The sequence below is a fragment of the Epargyreus clarus genome, unplaced genomic scaffold (genome assembly GCF_041222505.1).
Source record: "Epargyreus clarus isolate Ecla_fem2 unplaced genomic scaffold, WU_Ecla_fem_2.2 ptg000018l, whole genome shotgun sequence".
Lineage (NCBI taxonomy): Eukaryota > Metazoa > Arthropoda > Insecta > Lepidoptera > Hesperiidae > Epargyreus > Epargyreus clarus.
In genome coordinates, this window is record NW_027332226.1 from 6,043,003 (window position 1) to 6,068,205 (window position 25,203).

The 25,203-nt window shown below is 35.3% G+C and overlaps 2 protein-coding genes across 2 annotated transcripts in view; one reads left to right on the forward strand and one right to left on the reverse strand.

Annotated features, from left to right (window-relative positions):
- Positions 1–6,037: 6,037 nt before the first annotated feature.
- Positions 6,038–12,668, reverse strand: LOC140749658 (pancreatic lipase-related protein 2-like). The gene is made up of 6 exons (XM_073082772.1): positions 12,604–12,668; positions 12,009–12,087; positions 10,372–10,517; positions 8,324–8,569; positions 7,213–7,555; positions 6,038–6,083 (listed from the first exon to the last, which is right to left on the reverse strand). The coding sequence occupies exons 1-6, from the start codon at positions 12,638–12,640 to the stop codon at positions 6,038–6,040; spliced, it is 897 nt and encodes a 298-aa protein (XP_072938873.1). The 5' UTR covers positions 12,641–12,668.
- An 8,346-nt stretch (positions 12,669–21,014) lies between these two features.
- LOC140749703 (limbic system-associated membrane protein) overlaps positions 21,015–25,203 on the forward strand; it is a 182,122-nt gene continuing 177,933 nt past the window's right edge. The window contains exon 1 of the mRNA XM_073082835.1: positions 21,015–21,297. Within this exon, the coding sequence (XP_072938936.1) occupies positions 21,249–21,297 (49 nt within the window). The 5' untranslated portion in view covers positions 21,015–21,248. The remainder of the gene's footprint in view (positions 21,298–25,203) is intronic.

Consider the following 25,203-nt stretch of genomic DNA (forward strand, 5'->3'; position numbering starts at 1 on the left):
CGTCATATATGAAGAGTAAAAGAGTGCGCGGTAAAATCTCTCCCAAACAAATGCGTAGCCCATTTTATAAATGACACTAAAAACTATTAACTCTTTGTTGAAATGGATTAAAAAGGAAAATATGTATAAAAAAAATAAAAAAAATATACGTGTCGAATAGATAACCTCTCTTCCTTTGGGAAGTCGGTTAAAAATATAACTGCAAACGGTTTGTGTATCACAAAATCTGTTTGTCGTGTCCTTACTAATTGCATACTTAAATAGGTTTTAGTGTGTGATTATTACTTTCTCACACTGCTTGAAATAGTGCATCAGTCATGCTAAACAAATAAGTATTTTTTGTCGGTTTTAAACTATGTTTAACATTTTTTCCGGGTCTATAATACTACTACTATATAATTTGATGAGTGTAATGTTACAATTCTCTTATATATAAAATTCTCGTGTCATAATGTTAGTTACCCTACTCCTCCGAAACGGCTTTCCCGATTTTCACCAAATTTTATATGCATATTCAGTAGGTCTGAGAATCGGCTACTATCTATTTTTCATACCCCTTAGTGATAAGGGTTATTCACCCTTATCACTTTTTTATTTATAGCGCAACACAACGTTTGCCGGGTCAGCTAATATTATATAATGAGATAAAATCTGAAACTTTACATTCAAGCTATTTTCATTTTTAGTCTCCGTTGTTGTAGATGCCAATGTTTTCTATGCAGTGAAAAAATGTCAAGGCTCTAATACGGGCCAATAGATGGAGCCCTGTGACAGAACGACGGACTTTACAGACAGCGAAGGCTTAGAAATAGGGTTTCGTTTTCACCCTTTGGATACGGAATCCTAAAAAAGGAGTTTCCTTGTCAGGTCGTGTCTCAAGTCCACCTAAGCCATGTGCGACCTGAGTTTCTTTTATTTCAGTGTATTTACTATTTAGTGAAGTAATTTTTGCCAATTATGGTGTTGGTATTGATTAAATATTATAATCCATTTTTTTACCTCATTAACCTATATTCCGACGATATTATATTGGTTCGACTCCGGCGGCACCACCGCCACACATATTTCTGCCTAATAACAGCAGTGTTCGGCGCTGCTGTGTTCCGTTTTGAAGGGTGTGGTAAGGGAGACATACTTTTCCGAGGCCTTCCAGCTTAGTCCTCAGGGGTAGCGGCGCATCTGTGGCCGACTTCAGGTGGGAGTATCTAATCCTATCTGGGGTTGTTTACAGATGTCCATGGGCGGCAGTAGCCACTTACCATCAGGTGGACTGCATGCTCGTCCGCTACTCCTATATTATAAAAAGAAATAAAAAATATATATATGGTTATTTTTTCTTTCCTAATATACACGTAGGTAACCTGAGACCTCGTTAAGTTACTTACGGTCAATGACATTTAAAAATATATTAAAACAGATAGACATACATATACTCACTCTTTATAAAAAAATTGGAAACAATGATGATGTATTTAACCTTTTCAATTATTTGCAGCATTTTTATAGGTACAGGAAATAAGAGTAAAACGGATCACTTTATTAATTTCTAAAATAATTAACTCTATCAATAGATTCTTTTAAAAACTTCGTAGTTAATCTGTTCTCGATTCCGGTGCTCTTGAAGGTGTTAAGCTGGTAAACTTTTATCAAGTTAATTACTTTTTCACATTTTAAAGTAAAGATTTTAAAGTAGCCACTTACGTAATATGGACTGCATCCTCGTTAATTTTTCCTCTAATGTAAAAAACATATCCTCAATATAAATTCACTTGACATCTCGATATTGTTGTGTATGTAAATATAACACAATAAATTATACTTATGAGTTGGTCCTCTTCATGAAGATTTCAACATTTTCAGCATAACTTAGTTGGGTCCACAATAATATGTGGAATCTCTGGCATTACGTTTGCAATTAAATTTTAATTTATTCTGTATGTTGGTATCCTTTGTGTATTTTTATGCTCAATTTCATAAAATGTGTGTTAGAAATATTTTATTATAGTATGTGTATTTTTTATTAATGTGGTAAATCAAAAATATAAGCTCGATTTGGATGCAATTTCATAATTGAATAGAGCAAGCTCCAACTGTTATGACTCATATGAAGTAGGTTTGGAAGCCTTGTTCTACCCCAAATAATTTAGAAAAGAACAATAACGCAAATACAGACGACCAGAACAGGGCTACGGTATCCTCTGTCTGTCGTAAGAGGCGAATAAAAGGGGGCTTCCGGGATTGCGGACTCAAATCGCCCGACCAGCGACCCCGGGAAGGACGCCGGTGTATGTGGTCGCATATCGTCGTGCACACCAGACGGTGTGGCGAGCGTCAAGCTTACCTAGGGGGAGCCCGACGGGGCACCGCGCTAACAGGACTCCGGTTGCGTTCCGTTGGAGATTCCGGAGTCCTCTACGCAGCGCTGAGGACGACGGAGAAAAAAAAGGTTAGTATCGCTACATTGCCGCCACAGTATAAGTCGTATCACCTTTAAAGTACTTATATCAGTTTAATAGTCCCACAAGTTTTTGACCATTATTTTTTTGTGACGCCAATGACTCAGACTTATGGCTTAATAAGTATTTCAATATATCAAACTTAATATTGTCTTTTTACAAAGTACTTTACCTATGTACAAAAATGAGTATAATTTCAGGTGGTAAAGAATGAAGCGCATAAAGCGTTATATTTGATAACAATTAAATTATTATGTAAGTAATTTGAATACATAAACTTTTATTTGATTTAAACCTTTTATTTGATTTAAACCTGTTTTGTTTAACCTAATGGCATAATTATTCATGGATGTGTAGAACAGAAAAATAAAAAAAAAAAACAATTTTCATTAAGACACAAGTATGTGTCAATTACATTTTATGTGTTTCTGTTGTGTTTCGTCAAATTCTCTTTTTTTTCATATTATTCATTAGCACTGATATATGGTCAAAGCCTAACGTACTATCTACAATAGTCGGACAAACCAGCGAACGGTCAAAATTGTTATAAAATGAGTTTATGGAGATTTTTGTTTTTTTCTTCAAAATTTGTCATCCAATCAGATTAAAGCAAGGCGATGGTTCCCAAACATTCGAGTGACACACCACACCTCTCACATTTCTTACACAGAGGGTTTCTGGTTCGATTCCCGGCCATACACATATCTGAATGATGAATCTTTTACTCCTGCGTCTATTTATTTTAAATTTGTAATAGAAATATTAACTTGTTGTTTCAATTGCAACGCATTTTATGAATAGTTCCAACATAAAACAACTAGTGACTTGGTTATATGAAGTGGACAATTGGAAGTTATTGAACGGTGCCATTGTTCGACTTGTTGCCCGGTTTGCCTTCAAGGTATTTGTTCTGCATCCGAAGCTCTATTTACAGACGTGCAACACAATAACATGACTGTAAGCAACACATCTGGTGCATAGGAACCGGTGCAAGCACAAGTGCCCAATTTATATTCTGAGTGCGGCCGATTTCAACGAAATTTGTTCGTAAATATTTTATGACAAAGAATTGAAAATATAGTTCCGAGGAAACATAAATGTAAAGGGGGCAAGTGTGGTGTAAGTTGCCATGTTTGGTATAAACGTTGCCAAGTTCCTTAGTGAGTCCTAATCCTAACTATAGTTTCGTTCCATAAATAATTTATTTAATAATTTGTAACCGGAAATGGCGGCCATTGTATGTTTCTAACTCATTATAGGCATTCTAGAGAACGAGAGAGCGAAAAAGAAATAGAAATGTTCCTATTTTGGATTAGGTACAAAATTTGTTAAATTAGGTTATATGAGTTCACAACTTTTTACTACTTTTATTATTTGATATTTGTGTTTATAACACATTATGCGAACTTTATGCGATTTTACGACTTGAAAGATGTCTAAAGATAAGATGTTAAAAGATAGAATAGATAGGCGGACTGATGGCATAGGCTTAGGTAAGTTATAAGGTTCCTGTCTCTACGGAACTAAATTTCATTCAGACCCTTTGTGCGCGGTTCGCTGACCAGCTAAGAAGCATTAGTAAAGAAGCCTCGTTAAATGTACTTATCCAAGAGGATTAACTTAGAACGGTATATAATTACAATGCAAGCGTATCTGAGAGGTTTTACTATAAATAATTTAATTTGAAGAATGCTTTCTCAAATCTGTAGTGGAAAATCTAAAAGAATCATTTATTAAAAGGAATTTATTTGTTGATCAATAAAATCGTTATAATAAAAAGTGTTTGTGTCCTCATGTAATAGCAGTAATAGCCTGGTGGTTAAGAAACGCGGCCTCTCGATCGAGGGGTCCGAGGTTCAAATTCCACCTATGATTTTCAAATATATGTGCGTATTAGAAATTAATTATCACTTGCTAAAACGGTGAAGGAAAAAAAAACTACGTGAGGAAACCTGCATACCTGAGAGATTTATAAAAAAAAATCTTAAAGGTATGTGAAGTCTACCAATACGCACTTGGCCAGCGCGGTGGACTATGGCCTAATCTTTCTCATTCTGAGAGGAGACCCGTGCCCAGCAGTGGGACAGTAATGGGTTGATGATGTGTCCTCATGTGCGCACATAAGAATCTATACGTATTTTGGTGTAAAATACTTTACGGATAAAAATATACGGAACACAACTACGACCAATAAAAGAAAATAAATACACAAACAATGTCATAAGTACCTAAATTATGTGTTACAGCCTCGCGCAACTTAATCTCATGCTAAAAATATATTATCTGTTTTCCCAATTGCGCAGAGACAACTATAACTTCAATAACAATTAGATACTTAATTATTTGAATTGTAGCTGAATTATTGTTCAAATATTTATTTTAATATTTAATTGACTAAGTTGTTCGATCTTTCTTGTTAGTATGTTTATATAACGCTATGTTGCTATGCGTGACTTAGTAAGTTTTATTAATCACTTGTCCGAGGTCAAGATCTAGCTAGCTAGATAATTGTTAATTCAATTACTTTGTATAATTAATAGGTATGGCAAGATAATAATTGTTATTATTTTCAGGCGTTATCTATATAATCTTTATATTGCCCTTAATTAATAAGTGCATATAATCATAGCAAGTTGTATTGAATTATTATGTAGTTAAGTAAAAAAGTTAAAAATATCAATATAATTTTAAAATATTGAGAATTTGTATAATATTTCAAAAGTTGCAATGTTCATAGGCGAGAGGCACACTGTTCAAAGTTCAAAAATTTAATTAAATGCCCAGTTTAATAACAACCCTTTTGTCGGGTTAAATTTCTAAACTGGTTCAAACCGGTACAATGGATACTTTCGGATATTAGCATTTAATAATGGTTATCCTTACAATGGACTTACAAAAAAGAGATTCAATATATAGTATTTTATTAGGTACTTATATTGTTTTAGATTATCCGCAGCGTTAATAATATAATAATATCTTTCATGGATTTATTTTTGATGGGTTCCTGTATTCTACCTCAGGATTAAAATATATCTGTACCCCATGAGTTTTCAAAACATCCCACAATTTTACATTACGTTTACTCATTCCATTATTCTGTTACGTTTGCTTCAGTATACTGAGTAAACGTAACAATAAGTAAGTGCTCAAGTCCTTTTGTCTGCCTCACATGTTCGCAAAAAAGAGAGACTAAACATAAAGAGTCATTTTGTCAATTTAGACATTTAATTGATTGGAATTTGTATGGACAAATACGTAAAAAATCGTCATATTTGTCAAAACGTAAAAACTCATGGTAAGGGTACTGTACGTATATTAATTTACATTAAAATCGATTTGGCCGTATCACTGTAAAATTGTAACATATGTGTAGTGTCCAATATGGATTAAACTTAATATTCGTATCGCAGGATTGAAAAATGGGAATGAAAAATATTTTATTAAAAAACATACATTTAATTTTGAAAACTCATAAATATTTACAGTAAATACTTTTTATTTTAATAACGAAATATCTTTCTAATCTAAAAATCATTGTTTACATTGACTTTATTTAGTTTTAAACCGTAAAAGACAATAAATTAGTAGGGGAATGTGCTTTTAGTGTTTACCCTGAATATTCCAGATCTGAAACAGAAAAAAAGTTAATTAGTAACCATGACTTTAGCCACCAATTTTATTTTTATAATATAGGAGTAGCAGACGAACATGCGGTCCACCTGATGGTAAGTGGCTACTGCCGCCCATAGACGCCCATCTAAGGTCGGCCACAGATGCGCCGCTACCCCTGAGGACTAAGTTGGAACGCCTTTAAAAAGTCTGTCTTCCTTACCACACCCTTCAAACCGGAACACAGCAGCGCCTAACAGTGTGTCTTATATTGGTGGGACAAAATAAGAGTTGTACTCAAGTTTGGACTGCGTTTTAAAAATGACTTATATTCAAAAAACTTAAAAGTGGTACTACGATTATGTTTTCATCACTACATCTATTTCCATTCTAAATCACTTATTGCTTTTCGTTGAAAAGGTTTCAATGCCTGCTGACTTACATATTAGTCAACCATCTTAGTTCTCAGGTGTGGCAACGTATCTAATTATCTATGAGTGATTTCAGGTAGATTCCCTGTTTTATATAGAGTTTGTTATTCTAGTTTGCTACTTTAATTTTATAAATAAAGAATTTTGAGAAGTCGAAATACCTCATGTATGTACAACTCTTTAAATTAGAACATAGTAGGTACCATTAAACTTGTCCCTGTAGTCCCGGGACTAGAATAGGGCTACGGTATCCCCTGCCTGTCGTAAGAGGCGACTAAAAGGGGGCTTCCGGGGTTGCGGGCGGCAAGATTGGGAGGTCGAGCCGTCCAGCAAGCAACTCCGGGAAGGACGGCGGTATGAGTGGGCGCATACCGTCGTAAACACCAGACGGTGTGGTGAGACCTGACGCTCACCTGGGAGGAGCCCGAAGGGGCAACGCGTTCAGAGGACTCCGGTTGCGTTCCGTAGGAGATCCCGGAGTCCTCTTGGCAACGCTGAGGACGGCCACCGGGGGGGTTTTAGTGCGGTAAGAATCCCACATAACCCCGTGTCGCTCCTACGACACTGGGTACCTTTAGAAGGTTTCCCCCTCGTAAACAAAAAAAAAAAAAAAAAAGGTACCATTAAACTGCTATTGTACGGTAGAAGGTGGCAGTGCTGCTTTAGCAGTTGATAGATGGATTTAGTATTTTTAATGATATTACAGTTATTCCTACCCGAGTTTGATGTATTTATTGTTTCCCATTTTGAGTGTGTATCCCCTGCAGGTATTCATCGACAACTGCAGATTGGTGTCACATCTGTTGGCTACCAGGTGGTCATGGATGAGCGAGGCCGCGAAGAGCTCCCACGCCCGGTTGTGGCTGCACCTATTGGAGAGGAAGCATCCGGGCTGGTTGCCACCGCCGTTGGGGAAGAAGTCCACGTGGCCGATGGCGGTGCCGAGACCGTTGGCCTGCCAGCCGTTGCCGTCCGTGTGAATCACCTCCACGTATGACGCGTCTGAAGCGTTCAAACGACGGGAGTTGGTGCCCCACTGGCTTTTGGATGGGTCCAGACCTAAAAAATAAATAAATTAAATAAATAAATTAATTAACGTTTAATAATAGTAATAATATATATTCTAATGTTGAATTTTTGTTGAATTAATTGTATTTAATAATATTGAAATTGTTGGATTTGTAATATTTGTATGCTATTAAATGAATATAGCTGAATATGATACCAATAATTACCAAATATTGTAAGTCCTGTAATGACTGTAATATTCATGGCAAATAAATGACTAAATGATTAAAGATTATAATAATACTGTAACTTAGAAAATAGTGCTTCAATGAGTTTTACACAATAGGTTTTATAAATTAAACATTTTCAGTTTTATTAATAGAAATAATAAACTTTATAATGCCACTGTACCAGTTGCGTAAATAGAATATAAATGAATTACAAAATGTAGTGTTTACATTTTTCTTATTATCTTTCCTGAATAGTGTTCCTCGTTACCTGACAGTGAACACTTATAGATAGAGATTTAAAGATAGGATAGATGAATTTTTATTTTTATTATGTCCTTCATAAAATATATTTCACGTAACACGAGTATATACGAGTACGAGTATATAGTATATACTCGTAAATGTACTATACACACGTCACATATAATATACTAACTCGTATATATGTCACGTGAAATATACTTCGCTTCACACCTAATATATTACACCACACCACACCACGTGACTATTTCTCCCTGTTATGACAAAAATCATGCAGTACAGGTTTTGGTCCTTCTAACATCACTTTAGATTTTTATACCACACTTACCAGTGATCCTAGCTACTCCTCCTCCCAGAGTTCTTCCAGTGAAGCCAGCCACATGAGCGCCGAGATTGAACCCAACGATGTGCAAGCGGTTGAGAGCAACTCGACTGTTGCCCACCAGGTTGGTGATAAGAGTTGCTAGGAACATCGCAATGCTGGGTACCGCGCCCACCGCGTTGCTGTAGCTCTGGCTAGCATACACCGACCAGTCCACGACGATTATGTTGATATCATTCGCCACCAATAACGCTGCAATTTTCATAGTATTTATATTTATTAAAAACGCGTTTTTTATAATATAGCAGACGAGCATGCAGTCCACCTGATGGTAAGTGGCTACTGCCGCCCATGGAGATCTGTAATCAACCCCAGATAGGATTAGATATTCCTACCCGAAGTCGGCCACAGGTGCGCCGCTACCCCTTAGGAATAAGCTGAAATGCCTCAGAAAAGTATGTCTCCCTTACCACAACCTTGAAAACGGAACACAGCAGCGCCTAACACTGCTGTTATTAGGCAGAAATAGGTGTGGCGGTGGTGCCACCGGAGTGGAACCACAAAGGGTTCTACCACCTTGAAGTACACTCTCACAAATTTGCTTAGTACACTCTCAGCCCCACTATATGATTCCGTGTGTCATCAGCGCCATGAACACAGACAAAGACTAATACACACATACCCAGTTCCAGAACAAATATCCTAATTCACTATTTAGATGTTTGCTTTTTCAGGGATCGAAATCGGATCTCTTTGCGCGTCAGACCGATATGGTGCCTACTCTCTCACGTGGGTCATCGAAAAATTTAATTTAAAACATAGCGTATGTCACTCCTACAAATTGACGAATCCGTTTGGGCTGCAGGATGTGCCGAAGAATGAGACCTTCGCATTCGGGTAAGAAGCTTAGCTATTTCTAGTATAAGAAGAAAGTTTTTTCTATAACAAATTAAGGCAATGTACGATTTTTCGTAAATTTATATAATTTCATGATATTTTACCAACCAAATTTAAATGTTTACTTTTTTATATTCATTCATTTTGATAGAACCCGTAAATTTTCAGCTCTTTTTTAATTATAAAAAATCAGTATTTTGAAAGCTTAATTTCAATGAGGTTATACGCATAGCTCGATAGTTTCCGTAAAATAGAAGCAGAAAGCATTCGTGCAGCCCACTTAATGTTAATTAAATGTTTACTTCCGGCCGTGGACATCTGTTACCACCCTAAACGGACAGGTGATCGATTACAGATGCTTCATGATAAGCTTTAGGTACTCCACCCTCAAAACCAGAACATAGTGGCTTTACATCAATTATTGCCTTATAATTAATCTTTACTAGGAATTATGACAGTCAGTATGGTAGACAGTATGGTAGTCTTGTCTTCAGATCAATCTTTTATGATAGAGAATTTTGATACTGTAGACATTAAGGATAAGGTGCATGTGTACTTAAAATACACAAATCATCATTATAATTGTTATTGTCAATATGATTATAAGATTGATAAAAATGATAGTTATTTATAGCTTAATGGTTTGAATTTTGGTCTTTCGGGACCTAAACTAAACCGATATAAGAAGCCCAAAAGGGCTTTAGGGGGTGCAAAAGAATAAGACATACATAAAATCGAAACAAACTATCCTTCACAGTCAGGTAAAATGTTTAAAAAGGAAAAGTGTTTCAAGTCACTTGTAGTTACAAAATTAAGTATCGATCGGGGTGTCCAAGGTTTGAATTCCAGACACCCTCTGACTTTGCAAAGTTATCTTAATTATATCAGAATTATAGTTTTAAAAATGAAGGGTAACATCGTGGGGAGATCAACATGTGTAAAATGTCTTAAAAGTGTCTAATAACACACGATCGGCCAGCGCAGTTACCTTACTCACGCTGAGAGGAGATCAGGATCCAATAGTGCAGCAATAAAGGGTTGAAGACGACGACATATATATGCAGAAATAGGTTTAAATGAGTTAATTTGATAAAAATAACGGTTATCCTACTAATACTGGCCTCCGCTCATGTAGTTGGACTTTTAGTAAAACATACCATCTTTTACAGTTGGATTCAGAGAGTTGAAAGCACTTGCATGATGACCATGGATGATGACAACAGTGTCACGTGCCAGAACTATTGGTGAAGCATAGATCGAGGCTTGTGTGTCCAGGAGCTCGTAAAACTGACGGCTATTTTCTCTGAAATTCAATGCAATGTTTAAATGTGAAATTTAATTCAATGCACAGGAAAGTTGAAATGAAAATTAAATAATAATGAACAAGATTAAAATTGAATTTTTGGTCGATGAGTTCATAAACATTTGTTTATTTTTATGAATTGGTTTGATTTTAAAGTAACTAAAGACAAATGAGCTATAGTTTTTCAGAACGGTTAAGAAAATATAAATAATTTTGTGAGGAATTATACTCAATGGAATTAATAGGATTAAGAATTTATATAAAAATTTAGGCACGTTAATTTAATTCCTGCATTTGCTGGACGCACAGCCGTGCATCTAGATTGTAAAAACATTTTTGTCTCAAAATTTTATTTTAAGAAAATGTACATAAAATAATTAAGTAAGTCCCAATTCAATGTTTGCTTTATTTATGTCTACTCCAAACATAGTGTGGTTCTAAGTGAAACATTTCATTATTCCAAGAAACTCGTTACGCTAGTTCTCGCTTCGAATCTTATTAATGATATTAAATTTGGTATATTCAATATGACTCCAAGAAGACTGGCATGAAAAGCTTTAGATAGTTATTGATAAGTTGTTCACTTCATATTAAATGATAATCGCTGTACCTACATGTATCGTACATAAATGTTGCCACTTCAAACAACTCCAAATAAGAGTGCTAGCAGAGTACGATTATATACTTTGTTATTACAGAAAATTAACTAGTACTAGAATTAATTAGTACTGTTTTTTCTATAGACGTGAAGAAGACGATTATGAAATTAAATTATATAAATAAACAGCAATGTTTGCGAGGTTACCTATCTACTGCGGATACCAACATGCATATGCAAGTGCAGTAACTATTAGCTAAATTCCTATATGTTTAAAGTCCAACTTAAGGTCAGAATTCTTATGTCACGTCCAGGCATAAACACCCCTAGGCTCATTGGTGGACAATGTGGACTTACTAAATTTACCGAAAAATGGTATTTAGATTAGAATATTGTAAAATCACTTCGTATAATCTAATTATATATATTTTAAATAAATCGTAAGAAAAAATTACGATTCCTACATTTTGATTGATATTTCTAAATATAAATAAAGATAAAGAGTATTTGTTTACTTTACTAATAATAACGAGAAAGAGATATTAAACTTATTATCAAACAATAACAAGCAGTGATAGCCTAGTGGTTAAGAAACGCGGCCTCTCGATCGAGGGGTCCGAGGTTCAAATCCCAGGCACGCACCTCTGATTTTCAAATTTATGTGCGTATTAGAAATTAATTATCACTTGCTTAAACGGTGAAGGAAAACATCGTGAGAAAACCTGCATACCTAAGAGATTTATAAAAAAAAAAATCTTAAGGGTATGTGAAGTCTACCAATACGCACTTGGCCAGCGCGGTGGAGTATGGCCTAATCCTTCTCATTCTGAGAGGAGACCCGTGCCCAGCAGTGGGACAGTAATGGGTTGATGATGATATCAAACAATACATACCTGGTATAAACATAATACTTATTAAAATTTCCCTGTCTTGTAAATCTATTCACATTGTCTGCGTTTGACCCATGGAGGGCTGAAACAAAAAATATATTAAATTACTTTTAATTTGAAAGGTAGAACCTGGTAGTAGAATCATTTTTTGCATTTGGATGAATTGACGTGACCCGTAATAGCCTAGTTTAAACTCTGCCTCTCGATCGAGGGGTACGAGATTCCAGACACATCTTTGATTTTTAAAAGTTATGTGCGTATTAGAAATTAATTATCACTTGTTTCAAAGGCGAAGGAAAACATCTTAAGGAAACCTTGAATACCTGAGAGATTTTAAAAATATCTCAATGGTATGTAAAGTCTACCAAAACTTGGCCGGAGTGGTGGACTAATCATTGTCTTTCTGAGATGAGATATTTTTTTAAAAATCTAATTCTGTAAATAAGTAAATGCCATAATTATTTAATAATATTCGTAGCAATATGATAATCTGTATAGAACTTCCTTTTTAAATATAGCCTTACTGGCATTTTTTTATCATTTTCATCTACAAAAAAATCAAATTCTTTACACTCAATAATAAAAAGAAACCACTCACTAACTAAAGCAGCGGCGAACAAGATAAACTTGAACATTTTTACACTACTGCACAGTAGTGTTAAGCAAAACAAATCTGTCTCCGAAAAGAACTGCAATGGCTATTTATATACGAATCATACTTATTAATTTTACTCACCTGATAACGTAATGTGATTTCAAAAGGAACTATAAATTGCCGACAGCGATACCGCGTCATTATTTTGTGAAAATTGTTACAGATAAGATATGAAAATGCTCAATCTCACCTTTATTTTCGGGACAAGGAAACAATAAATTTATTCATTCGCAAATAATAAAACATTTGTAGCAGCGGTTAAATAAGGATTGTACGCATCATCCATTGTTAAAATCCGTCCCGAGATTTTATGTTTGAAGGTTTTGAACCCATTGAAGGTGGTAGACCCCTTTGTGGTTTGACTCCGGCGGCATCACCGCTACACCTATTTCTGCCCAATAACAGCAGTGTTATGCGCTGCTGTGTTCCGTTTTGAAGGGTGTGGTAAGGGAGACATACTTTTCCGAGGCATTCCAGCTTAGTCCTCAGGGGTAGCGGCGAATCTGTGGCCGACCTCAGGTAGGAATATCTAATCTTATCTGGGGTCGATTACAGATGTCCATGGGCGGCAGTAGCCACTTACCATCAGGTGGACTGCATGCTCGTCTGCTACTCCTATATTATAAAAAAAAATGTGGTTCTACTTCAGAGGCACCACCGCCACAACTTTTTCTGTTTAACAGCAATATTAAAAGATGCTGGGAGATTGCTTACAATAAGGGACATATAAGACATTTCGAATTAGCCCTCAGGGGTAGCAAAACACCTATTTGTGGCAACATTACGTAAGACTTTTATCTGGGGTTCATTACTGATGTCCATAGGAGACAAAGGCCACTTATTATCTTATAACTCATCAGATGAATTATATAAAGCTACTTCTATATTTAAAAAAATGCGCACTCTGGCTTACAAAAATCTTCATCGTGTCACAATGTTACCGTACTCCTCCGAAACGGCTTTACCGATTTCACCAAATTTTATATACATATTCAGTAGGTCTGAGAATCTATTTTTCATATCCCTAAGTGATAAGAGTTGTTCACTTTTAACATTTTTTAATTTATATGGCAACACAACGTTTGCCGGTTTAGCTAGTACCTCTATAAGATCGTTTTTAATTCTCTTTATTGAAGATAAATGAAAAAATGGTCTGGTAAAATCACTTTTATGTGTTGAAAGGTTGATTTTGTAGCTTTTGTAGCGTAAAGGCAATACATCCAAGAACATGGATAGATAAATCGATAGATATATTCTTTATTGTTTGTATGTCGTAACATTTAATGATTATAGAGATGATGGTAATGAAGTCATGGATTTTTTCATTATTTATTTTGCATTGTTTTATTCATACGCGTGATACTTTTTGATAATATAGGAGTAGCAGACGAGCATGCAGTACCTACACCTGATCTTAAATGGCTACTGTCGTCCATGGACAGTTGTGATCAATTCCATATAAGATAAGATTCCTACCTGAGAACGACCACGAATGGGCCGCTATACCTAAGGACTAAGTTGGCATGACTCGGAATAGTACGTCCCCGTTACCGCTTTCTTTAAACCAGAACACAGAGACGCTTAACACTATTGTTATTACGCAGAAATAGGTGTGGCGATGGTGCCGCTGTAGTCGAACCACAGAGGGTTTTACTACCTTTAAAACCACTTGCATCCTATCGTTTCATACGCACATGCGGGTCGCGTAGTAAGAGTATGATTATTGATTATGTGGGACATGTATAAGGGCGTACCGCACGTGACAAAGCCCCACAGTGACTGCTCAGCCACGCGAGTTGCAAGTGTGTAAATAGCCTATTATTATTTTTGTCGGTCGATTGAAGAAATAAATGAGTTTCCGCTTTCAATTACTCTCGTTGATTACATGATCGGAACTTGCCATTTGTTACTGACCTCTTGCTCTTTAATAATACGTATTTATTTCTACCACATTTCATGAATTGGAGTCGATTTACACGATACAAATTCCTAATAAATGTGATATGTACGTACTGTGTAATATAGTTGATATAATTGTATTTTATATACGTTTGAGGATGTTCAATTTAGACATGAAATAAATTGTACTTGCACAGTTACTTGTAATCACGAAAAATCCTAAATCGTACTATGTTATAAATTAATGATTAGTAATAAACTCCAGAGAAAATTATATTCATATCCTGAGGTCAGCTACAGATGCGATACCCCTGAGGACTAAGCTGGAAAGCCTCTGTAAAGCATATCTCCCTTACCAAACCCTTAGATCAGAATACAGCAGCGCTTAACACTGTTGTTAAGGCTGAAGAAGGCGTGGCGGTGGTGCCGCCGGAGTCTAGTCACAGAGGCTTGTACTACCTTTTATCATATATCACTGTCAATATCATTGATTACAACATTAAAAGCGTAGAAAATAAAATAATACACTTCCCTTAGCTTTGTTTCTCAATAATAAATTATGAGTAATATATAGCACTATCAAGATTAGACCTACATAGCTTACATGAACAATTCAAAACTTAACACGATCGGATAATGAAATTATTGTGCACCATAACTGCCCTGCAGCATACCAGGAACTTCAAAATCAAATTGCTGCTTCAATGTTCAAGTTTAGAAAGCACTCCGTGTTGATTATCATAGTTTATTCCTATATCGACCTATTACATTTTTGACATATAACCGGCGATTATTCTATGTTTTAGATAACAGCGCTGGTGTAGAAACATTTAAGAAAATTTATTAAGTTTATACAAAGAAATGTTTAGGGTTGAATTATTCAAGTGAAGGTAAGAAGGTGGTAGAACCCTTTGTGATTCGACTCCGGCGGCACCACCGCCACACCTATTTCTACCTAATAACAGCAGTGTTAGACGCTGCTGTGTTCCGGTTTGAAGGGTGTGGTAAGGGAGGCAGACTTTTCCGAGGCGTTCCAGCTTATTCCTCAGGGGTAGCGCGCATCTGTGACCGATCTCAGGTCAACAGGAAACATCTAAGGTCAGGTCACAGGAATATCTAATCCTATCTGGGGTTGATTACAGATGTCCATGGGTGGCAGTAGCCACTTATCATCAGGTGGACTGTATACTCGTCTGCTACTCCTATATTATAAAAAAAATCAAATTCCTGAGGGGTCATGAAACGCGTAGAATAGATGAGAAAAATAGTACTTGTATCTTTTTATCTCTATTATATATTTTTAGTAAATGTATATTTCTTTGTTATTTATTTCTTTTATATCTGTTTAGCACAAAGGTCCTGAATCTATTCAGGGTTAAGACTACCCTTTGCTATTAAACATGAGTAACAAATAGGTATATCCTTTATAAATTTATACGAGTAAAAATGTGTTCACTAAATAAACGCTTTCTACACTCACAGCCCCACCCTAGGATTCCCTGTGTCGTGGGTGCCATGGACACACACATAGATAAATACACAAACACCCAGACCCAGAAACAGAAATCTAAATTCATCATTTAGATATCTGTCTGGCCGGGGATCGAACCCGGGACCCTTTGCGCGTCAGACCGGTATGGTGGCCGCTCCGCCACGCGGGTCGTCAAAACTCTCACTAAATCTTAATATTTCAAGTATTTCAATTCTAAATCTGATTAAATTAACTTAATATACGTCTCTATTATCTGTTGCCAAGAAGTATTAAAATAATCACGGACTTCTTAATGCAGCTCGTACATATTATTAGTCTATTGTTAAAAGGATTATTCAACTAAGTAGATATATAATTATAGATAATTCCACATTAATTGTACACATAAAAAGATGGTAATTGTGTTACATTCGTTCATATATTATTGCGTAGTAACAATGAAAGTTACGTAAAACTTGAAATAAAATATATTAGGGTTATTGGAAAAGGGACGTTATGACAGAAGTTGAAAGAAAAGTCTTTGTGAGAACAGTCGTCAAAGACATGTTATTGTCAGTAACCTTCAATTTAGCTATCAAAGACAGTTTATTTATAATAGGTACCTAATAGTACCTTTAGTCAGTGACAGAGTTATCAATAACCTTACTAGGCTATGGCGGCAAATTTTCTAGCCCGAATTTTTTTAAGCTGAACTTATTCCCATAGAGGCGACAAAGAAAATAATTAACGTAAGTATATTTTTACGGCTCTTTAATGTATTTAGTTTTTTTGTATTGACCAACGATCGTGTCTGATCTGGATAGCCCTGCACTAGGATATCAAATTGTAGAGGTCATTAGGGGTGGCAAAACTAAATCAGCCTACTGGCGGCAAATGTGTAGATCCGCCTGAAATTTGAATTGAAGCGCGTAGTCGCGTAGCTTGTGTTGATAGGGACCGGATAGATGCCTTAATGGCCTTATCTCTACTGTCAATCCGCAGTGAATCAGCGTGGCTATACGTGGCTTAACGTAACCATAGGTTTTGAATGAGACGTTTTCACCTACTCTACCCAGGTCGCCAAAAAGAATACGGAAACCATAGATTAGTAAATATTACTCACTCCTAACAAGAAAATGTAACCAGTTTTGACAATTGAAATTGTCACTGTCATCTATTTTCGTGTTTGAAAAATATTAAAAAAAAATAATTTTTAGATCACTTACGAATGAAACTATATTTCTCCGCACTTTCTCTTCGATTTCGTGTTGTTGCACCACTTAACTGCGCATGTCAACATTGTTCCGCGAAAATTACACTATGACAACCATTAAATGGCCGAATGTCAGCCGTTTAAGCCATTTAATGGCTTCCTTCAATTACAAGGCGGAGAGATATCTATACTTATCTATGACGGAAACACGAAAATGACTTGTTTTAGAAAAAATGAAATTAGGAATAGTTTGTCAGCAAAATCGAAAATTAATTATAAGAGGTGCAGTGATACACTAGACTATCACTACTTTTTTGTATACAACAACACTGCTTCACAACTGTTATGTGTATTGCTCTACTGGAGATTTCTTCACAATTCACAGCGCACTGCGTTCTATTTCTGCGAATTCAAGAGCTCTTGAATAAGTCGGACTCAGTATACAGCGACATAGTGTTTTTCGTAAGTTCTCTTAAGTTTTGTGTTTGCTATTATACCATATTTCCAACATACGTTTTCATAAAATTTATGTGGGTATTTCAATAATATGTATTCCCATTTTTTTATACTATAGAAGTATCAGACGAGCATGCAGTCCGCCTGATGGTAAGTGACTACTGTCGCCCATGGACATCTGTAATCAACCCCAGATAGGATTCGATTCCTAGAGGTCGGCCACACATGCGCCGGTACCTCTGAGGACTAAGCTGGGACGTCTCGGAAAATAATGTCTCCCTTACCACATTTTTCAAACAAGAACACAGCAGCGTTTAACACTGCTGTTATTAGGTAGAAATTGGTATGGCGGTGGTGCAGTCGGAGTCGGACGAGAAAGAGTTCTACCACCTTTTACGTATGCTGTTTGAGGTATTCAAGCACTGCGTTGAACTTTTAAGGGACGATCATTATATTTAAACAAAGTGTTCAAAGTGTGCTACTACTGTACTTTGGTCTCTTCTATTGGGGTCCAAGGTTTAAATTCCAAATACACACTTCTGATATTTCAAAGTTTCGTTTGAATTGAAAATTAATGTTCACATTGTTTGACTTTGAAGGAAAGCTACGTGAAATCTACATCCCTGATTTTTTTAAAACTACTTTGGGAGATGTCAAGTCTGCCAACGCGCTCTTGGCCAGCGAGGTTGTGTATGGCTAAACCTTGCCTATTATAAGAGGAGATTTGTGCCTAGTAGTGGGACAATGAAGTGTTGATAATAAGAAGTTGAATACTTTATATTTATCTGTAAGATATCTTTATTATTTACACCTTTTAACATCTCTATTACTCAAACTATTCTCAATGAAACTTTACAGTATTATTCTGCAGAGGTTGTGGCAATATTTGTACAATGTTTCACCCCAGAAACTGTATCCTGAGGGAAACAGGTGGATTAACCAAGTTCTAAATTTACATTAGCATTGATTATATTATCAGTTTAAAAGTAAGGTAAGAAAATGTAAGTAAGTATTATAAGAACACGTGTAAGTTGTAGTTTTTTCAATCAAAAGTATGACAATAGATTTAATTAATTTTGGGGTAAACTTACCGTTTCAAATTTATTGTTACACAGGTACCATAATGATGTGAATGTTGGCCTTCCTCCCTGAATGTCGAGAGTTCAATCGCATGACATGGGGAGAAGGTTTTTCAAAATATGCGCAGATTAGAAAAGCTATCCTTTGGTTTACCGACAAAGGAAAGCACTGAAGAAGCAATAATGTTTCAATGTTTAGCAATTTCGTTCTGACTTGTGTGAAGATCTGTATTTTTGATACTCAGAAAAGAAAATCTTTCATATCCAGCAGTTAACATACATAGAGTTTTGATGAAAATAAAAAGTTTAAAAAAGTATTAGACAAAGGGCGTCTAGAGGAACATCGTGGGGTTTTAGCCGGTGGAAGTTTGGCATATCCTCTCTGCTGCCCCGGCGGCTGAGAGGAACTCATGTTGGTTTTTCCCGAGTAAACCAATAATACCCACTTGTTCAAGATGGAAACAGGTGTAGTGGTGGTACTTCCTTTGTTGTCTTCTGGTTTATTTCTGTACTAATGATTTTAACTTTTAAATACCCAGAAATTTTCATATTTTTAAGGAGCACTTTATTTTTTTTCGACGAGCAGAGCGGTTACTTGCAATACCGTATAAACACCATTTATTTACAAATTTATATTTCGCCGTTTTTCCCATAGTACTTTCCTGTAAATTTTATAATTTTCATGATTTAATATATAAGCTTAATGGGTCAGTGGTAAGGGGTGACGCATACGGCAGAATTTGGCAGGACGCACCCATAACTCGTCCAAGTGTGCAACTTATGAGGCGCTCGCTTACTGACCCGAAATTACTTGGCAGAGCACTGTAGACGGGCTCCGTCTTGGCCACCTAGATACATTACCCTCTACGTAATATGATACTGAATTTACATTTATTGATCACAAAACAAATAATGAATTAACGTTCGATCAGTTATGTTAGTGTTGAAAGAAAATTATGTCATGTATATTGTTATGTAACATAAAAAAACTATGTTACGTGTACGCCTAAAATATTTATAAGTTCTCATAGGCGATGATGTTTTCCCCTTAAAAAAATCTTTTTTCACGATTCCTATTTTATATTTATTTAAATGAAAGGAGTTCCTTATTTACTATGCTGTGAAAATTATTATCCAGTAATTTATAAGAAAGTACTTTGTAAAATATTTATTAACGAATTTACATAGAAACTTTACCGTATACGCTTTTTAATAACATTTTAAATAATAAGGAATACGGAATATACGAAAAACATTATACTTTATGTACATTTTACTGTTTGGGTATAGTCAGAAAGCATGTTGAATGGATTAGAAATAAAAAAATGACTTTATTCTTCTAGACATAATGTATAACTTTCCCATTTGTATATTTCGTTGCACCAATGTAACTACAAGTTAAATATAAAGTTTCCTCTAACCTACAGTCATCACATCACATACAGATTTGCACCTTAATGTCGTTTTTGAATCGAATTAATAGTAATATTTTGACGCGTTAACTCTCTCTTGAACTAGAACAATAAAGTTAAAGTCGCTCATATCTCTTACGAACGTAGGTATATTAATCGTCATCAATCCATTACTGTCCCATAGCTGGCTGTGTGAGAATTTATGGATTTCATAACCCATTGGGAACTTAAAAAAAAATCTTTTATACATGTAGTTTTCCTCGCAATGTTTTCCTTCACCGATAATTAAAGTTTAAATGATCATTAATTTCTAATACGTACATACGTTAAAATTTGATAAGAGGTGCCTGTCTGGGATTATAGCTTAGGACATCGTAATATTGAGGCCAAGTTTCATAGAATAGGTTATTACTGTAAGTATATTCGTATCCAGAATAAATTCGTGATTAATTTAATATTTCGATAATTAATTATTATCAAAAAATAATTATTATCGCGTACCATTTGCATAACAATCGTCCAAAGAAGTGAATTTGAAATATTAGTTAATTAGTTCAGTAGTTTTTGAGGAAATCACGGACTTACCAACTTACATATACTTACATACATTGCCATTGAATACAGAACCGTTTTGTCTTAAATCGGTTAAAAATTAAACGCAGCGTAGACGTAATAACGTAGAACGTTAAGGATGCGATGCCAAAAGATTTACGCATGGACCATAACTGCAATACTAGGACGTTATTTCCCTAATGAGCTGTAAATTCTGTTCAAATCGACGAGACATGTCACGTTTAATTTTCAAAAGTTTATTCAGTCAGCGGTCAGCGTAACGCGCATGCGTGTCAAAGGTCGCTGAGCAGTCGTACCCAATGACCACGGTAGTTCCAGAGACATATTCACAGTCGCGGGTCGCTTCCAACAGCGGACTCTTCTGAGCTCCGCGTAAAAGTTTCATAGGTTTCAATCTACCCGTGACGAAAGGTCGGGACGTTTTCGTCAAGTTACACTCGTCAGTGACTGTATGACGGAAGTTGTGTAGTTACGTGCCAGTAAAAATGCGGTTGGTAACGTGCGCGGTTTTGCTGCTCGCCTCAGTATGCTCCGGTAAGTTTTTTAATACTTTCACTAACTATTATATTTGGGAGATCATCAAACAATTAATACAGTCGGCTAGACATCTTCGTAGATGTGTTAAATTGGAGCAGTAAATACATTAAAAGCGGCGTTTCGCGCAAATAAAGTTTGACCGGTCCGAGGCAGTAATGTTTGCAATTTATACATGAAGTATTTAAGAAGTCATTAAAATTCCGTGCGTCTGTGTCGGACTGGGTAACCGTCATTTATAAAGCCTGATATGGGTTATTTATTTTAAAAACTTTCATATTACGGAACTTCAGGAAGCAGCGAAATATTAAGAAGAGCCTAGAGCTTTTTAATTGTTTTGATGTGTTCAGTATCTCAATAAGTACAATGAATATTGTTGTCTAATGTTAAGTCTCTTAAGTATACTGCGCAATATATCAGCAATATTGATATTTTGGTGACGTAACCATGTTTTAATAAACATTTAATGAGCTAATTTATATTTTGCGAACCAAAAATATGTAGAGGTATAATTATGATGCGCGCGCATATCTAATAATATATTTTTTAATAAATTAATAATCGTTTCCTATACATACAATATACATAAATCTTTTGTAAATCATATATCAGCGATAAACATAATAATATTCATCATCCGGGATATGATACATTTTATCATACATGGTCATTTATTATTCAATTGCCATGTGTTTACACTGGTATTGTATTATTAGTGATAAGTTAATTATTTATTGATAATATTTATAGGCAAGTCGTATTATATTGCAAATGTAGATAAAACGTTTACAGTATACCATTGTCAGTGAGTATAAGATGAAAGTGAGTGGTATGGTATTTAAATATTACCTTCATGGCAACCTTAACCTCGAGGGTAGATAAGCATGAATTGAGGTTTCAACCCAAAATTTCTTTTAAGGTAGTATTGTATTGAAATATTTTTGAACACAAATATACTATTCTACTACTGCTTTTAAGAGATTTTTCTTCATGAAGAAGCAGTAATAAATTAAACTCTATAATAAATATTGTTTCATAACATAACTTCATTTAGAAATTAATAGCTTAGTTAATGGAACAGTGAGTTAGACCTACTTTAGACCACACATTTATAATGTTTAAAAGTTTAAAGTAGGAATAATGTCTTTGAATTAGATGGCAAGGATACATGAGCTACTACTAAATAGTCTCCAAATTCATGACATACACTCTGGTTACATATCAGTAAATCATACGAATTATGGGTCTTATTATATGATGCACTTGTCAAGCCAATCAAAGAACAGTCTCAGTCAATCAGTGTGCACTCTGCGTATCGCAATACGAGTATCACAGTGTTTTAGTATGAAACATGGCAAATTAGGAGTCTATGGTTTCTATTCCGTAACATATAAGCATAGGTATTTGCCACGTTTTCTCAAACAATATTAAAGCACTTTATATTGTTTCTTGTTTATCGGATATATTTGTTTAAAAATGTACTTTTAAAACGGAAATTTTACCATTTCCATCGGAAATATCCGTCTAAAACTAAATTCCTATCTAGATCAAACTATTTTTAGCTTGGCTAAATCTAGCTACGTTCTCTAGATTATGTTCCAAAATAAATCAGATCCTCCATAATGACTTTGTAATCTTCAGACAACGTTGTCTTATGGCAGGGGGAGGGATGCCTTATGACAGAAATAGGTTAATAGATAATAAACCTTACCTACTTGCCCGATTGAATAAGTATTTCTATCACATTCAATCAGTTCATTATCAAGCTTTATCACTTTATCATTATCAACATTATCTTAATCCACCTTAATTATTTATAAGCGATATCAATGTTTTTATTATGTGATAGAAAATATGTGTCATCTCTTACCAATGGTAAATAATTTCCAGTAAGAATATACCTCATACAATGCCTTATATAACACATGTAAAGGGTTTTAGATTCGATACTCGGTTAAGCAAACATCTGAATATTGAAATAAGGTTTCTATTTTGGATTTTTTACTCGTATTTCTGTGTTTGTGTGTGTGTGGCAGCCACCATAATTTCCTTTGTGGCGTTCACACTAGGATTGCCTGTGAGGCTTTAATGTAGAAAGCGTTATGTAACCACTTATACTTATGTAAGACGGGCTAACTTTGTCTTTATATACTTTGCTATGCTCAAAGACAAAAGAGTTAAGAACAATTTTTTTTCCTTCTCTATCTTTTTTCTTTGGTTTTTACTTTGACGTTCAATAATAGACTGACGATTAATAAAAAATTGAAAAAAATGTATCTCAAAAATATCATTACGGTCGGATTCTTTAACATAAAAAGTTAAGTGCGTTTCTATTTTTATAATGTCGAATATTAGATGAAAGCTAGTAAATAGACTATATAATTGAAGGTGGTAGAGCCCATTGTGGTTTGAGCTGAAGATACCACGGCCACATCCGTTCTGGTTTGAAGTGTTTGAAGTGATAATGGAAGGCATTCCAACTTAGACCTCAGGGTTACAACGCAAATGTAACCGAGTAATAAGGCAGGACTCTTGTCTTATCTGAGGTTACAGATGTCTATGGACAGTAGCCACTTGCTGTCATGTGGACGGCATGTTTGCTCTCTACACTCACAGCCCCACACTAGGATTCCCTGTATCGTGGATACCATGGATACACAAAGACGAATACACAAACACCCAAATCCAAAACAGATATCTAAATTCATCATTCAGAAATCTGTCTGGCCGGAGATCGAAACCGGAGCCCTTTGCGCGTCAGACCAGTACTTATACATTAGAACGATGTATGTACCTTAACATCATTGCCAATACCAATGATGTTATGTTCATTTACGAGTATATTTAACTGTGATTGCCATTTACTGTATTCTATGTATATAGGAACGATTCGACGATTGGTTTTAATGAGGCCAATATAATTCTGTGTACGTCATCCTCAATGTCCTATCTATGAATGAAACTCGTGATTTTTATTCATGCTCTGAATAATCTATTTAATGACCATTCTCTATGGATGTTTTACATAATGTATATCACATTTTATGCAAAATATCAGAAGTAGTCTTTTTTATCCAATTGAGTAATGGCAATGCCACCTTGATATGACCTGATGATCTGATTGTTCTATCTGGTGATAACATATGGTACTTATAACAAAAATACAATTATTAAAAAATTTCTCTGTTGTTGGTCTGTCTGTCTGTTTGATCCGGTGAGTCTCGAAAAAGGCAAAATCGATTTTGACGGGACTAGCGGTACTACAGCACTACTAGTAGTAGCAGTACTAGTAGGCTACTTTTATTTTAGGAAAAAGAATTAGAGTCACGCACAAAATATTAAAAAAATATTTTTTTAAACGCGGGTGGAACTACAGGGCACAGCTCGCAGTATAAATGTGTAAGAATTGCAAAAATATCCGTAAAATGGCGCGGGATGTGACCAAATAAGCCCAATCACATCATATCTGTTTCTGCTTGTTAAACTTGATTTCTTTTTATGTAATAGAAGATTTCCTGAGCGGTCCCTCCCACGTTTACTTACGATTTTCGATTTTATCTCAGATAGTTTCGGTTTCAAATTTTCCCTCTTATTTCCTTTAAATTTGTTTATCCACGTGTAACCATATCCCAATTGATTCAGTGCTTTATAAGATAAATTCTGAGACACAGAGAAGATGAACCATTTTTAATGTTTGGATATCTTAAAAATGAATAATATTAGAATATGTTGTGCTGTAAATTTAGATACTTCAATTTTATATAAAAAACAATTTAATGCGTATTAGGCATGGAACACAGGAGCGACAATAAGCTCTAAAAACAGTCACCAATGGTCGTCAGTACAATAGCGATCGTCGGCGATGTGACATAAATTGTTGCTGGTATATTAGTACCCTTAGATATT

What these genes read in the sequence shown, in the direction of transcription:
- LOC140749658 (XM_073082772.1), bottom strand. Translation starts at nt 12,640, where the DNA reads ATGTTCAAGTTTATCTTGTTCGCCGCTGCTTTAGTTA. An exon ending in GTTCGCCGCTGCTTTAGTTA is followed by an intron (nt 12,088 to 12,603) that starts GTGAGTGGTTTC and finishes TTTTTGTTTCAG; the next exon opens with CCCTCCATGGGTCAAACGCA. An exon ending in AATAAATACATCAAACTCGG is followed by an intron (nt 6,084 to 7,212) that starts GTAGGAATAACT and finishes TTTCTGTTTCAG; the next exon opens with ATCTGGAATATTCAGGGTAA.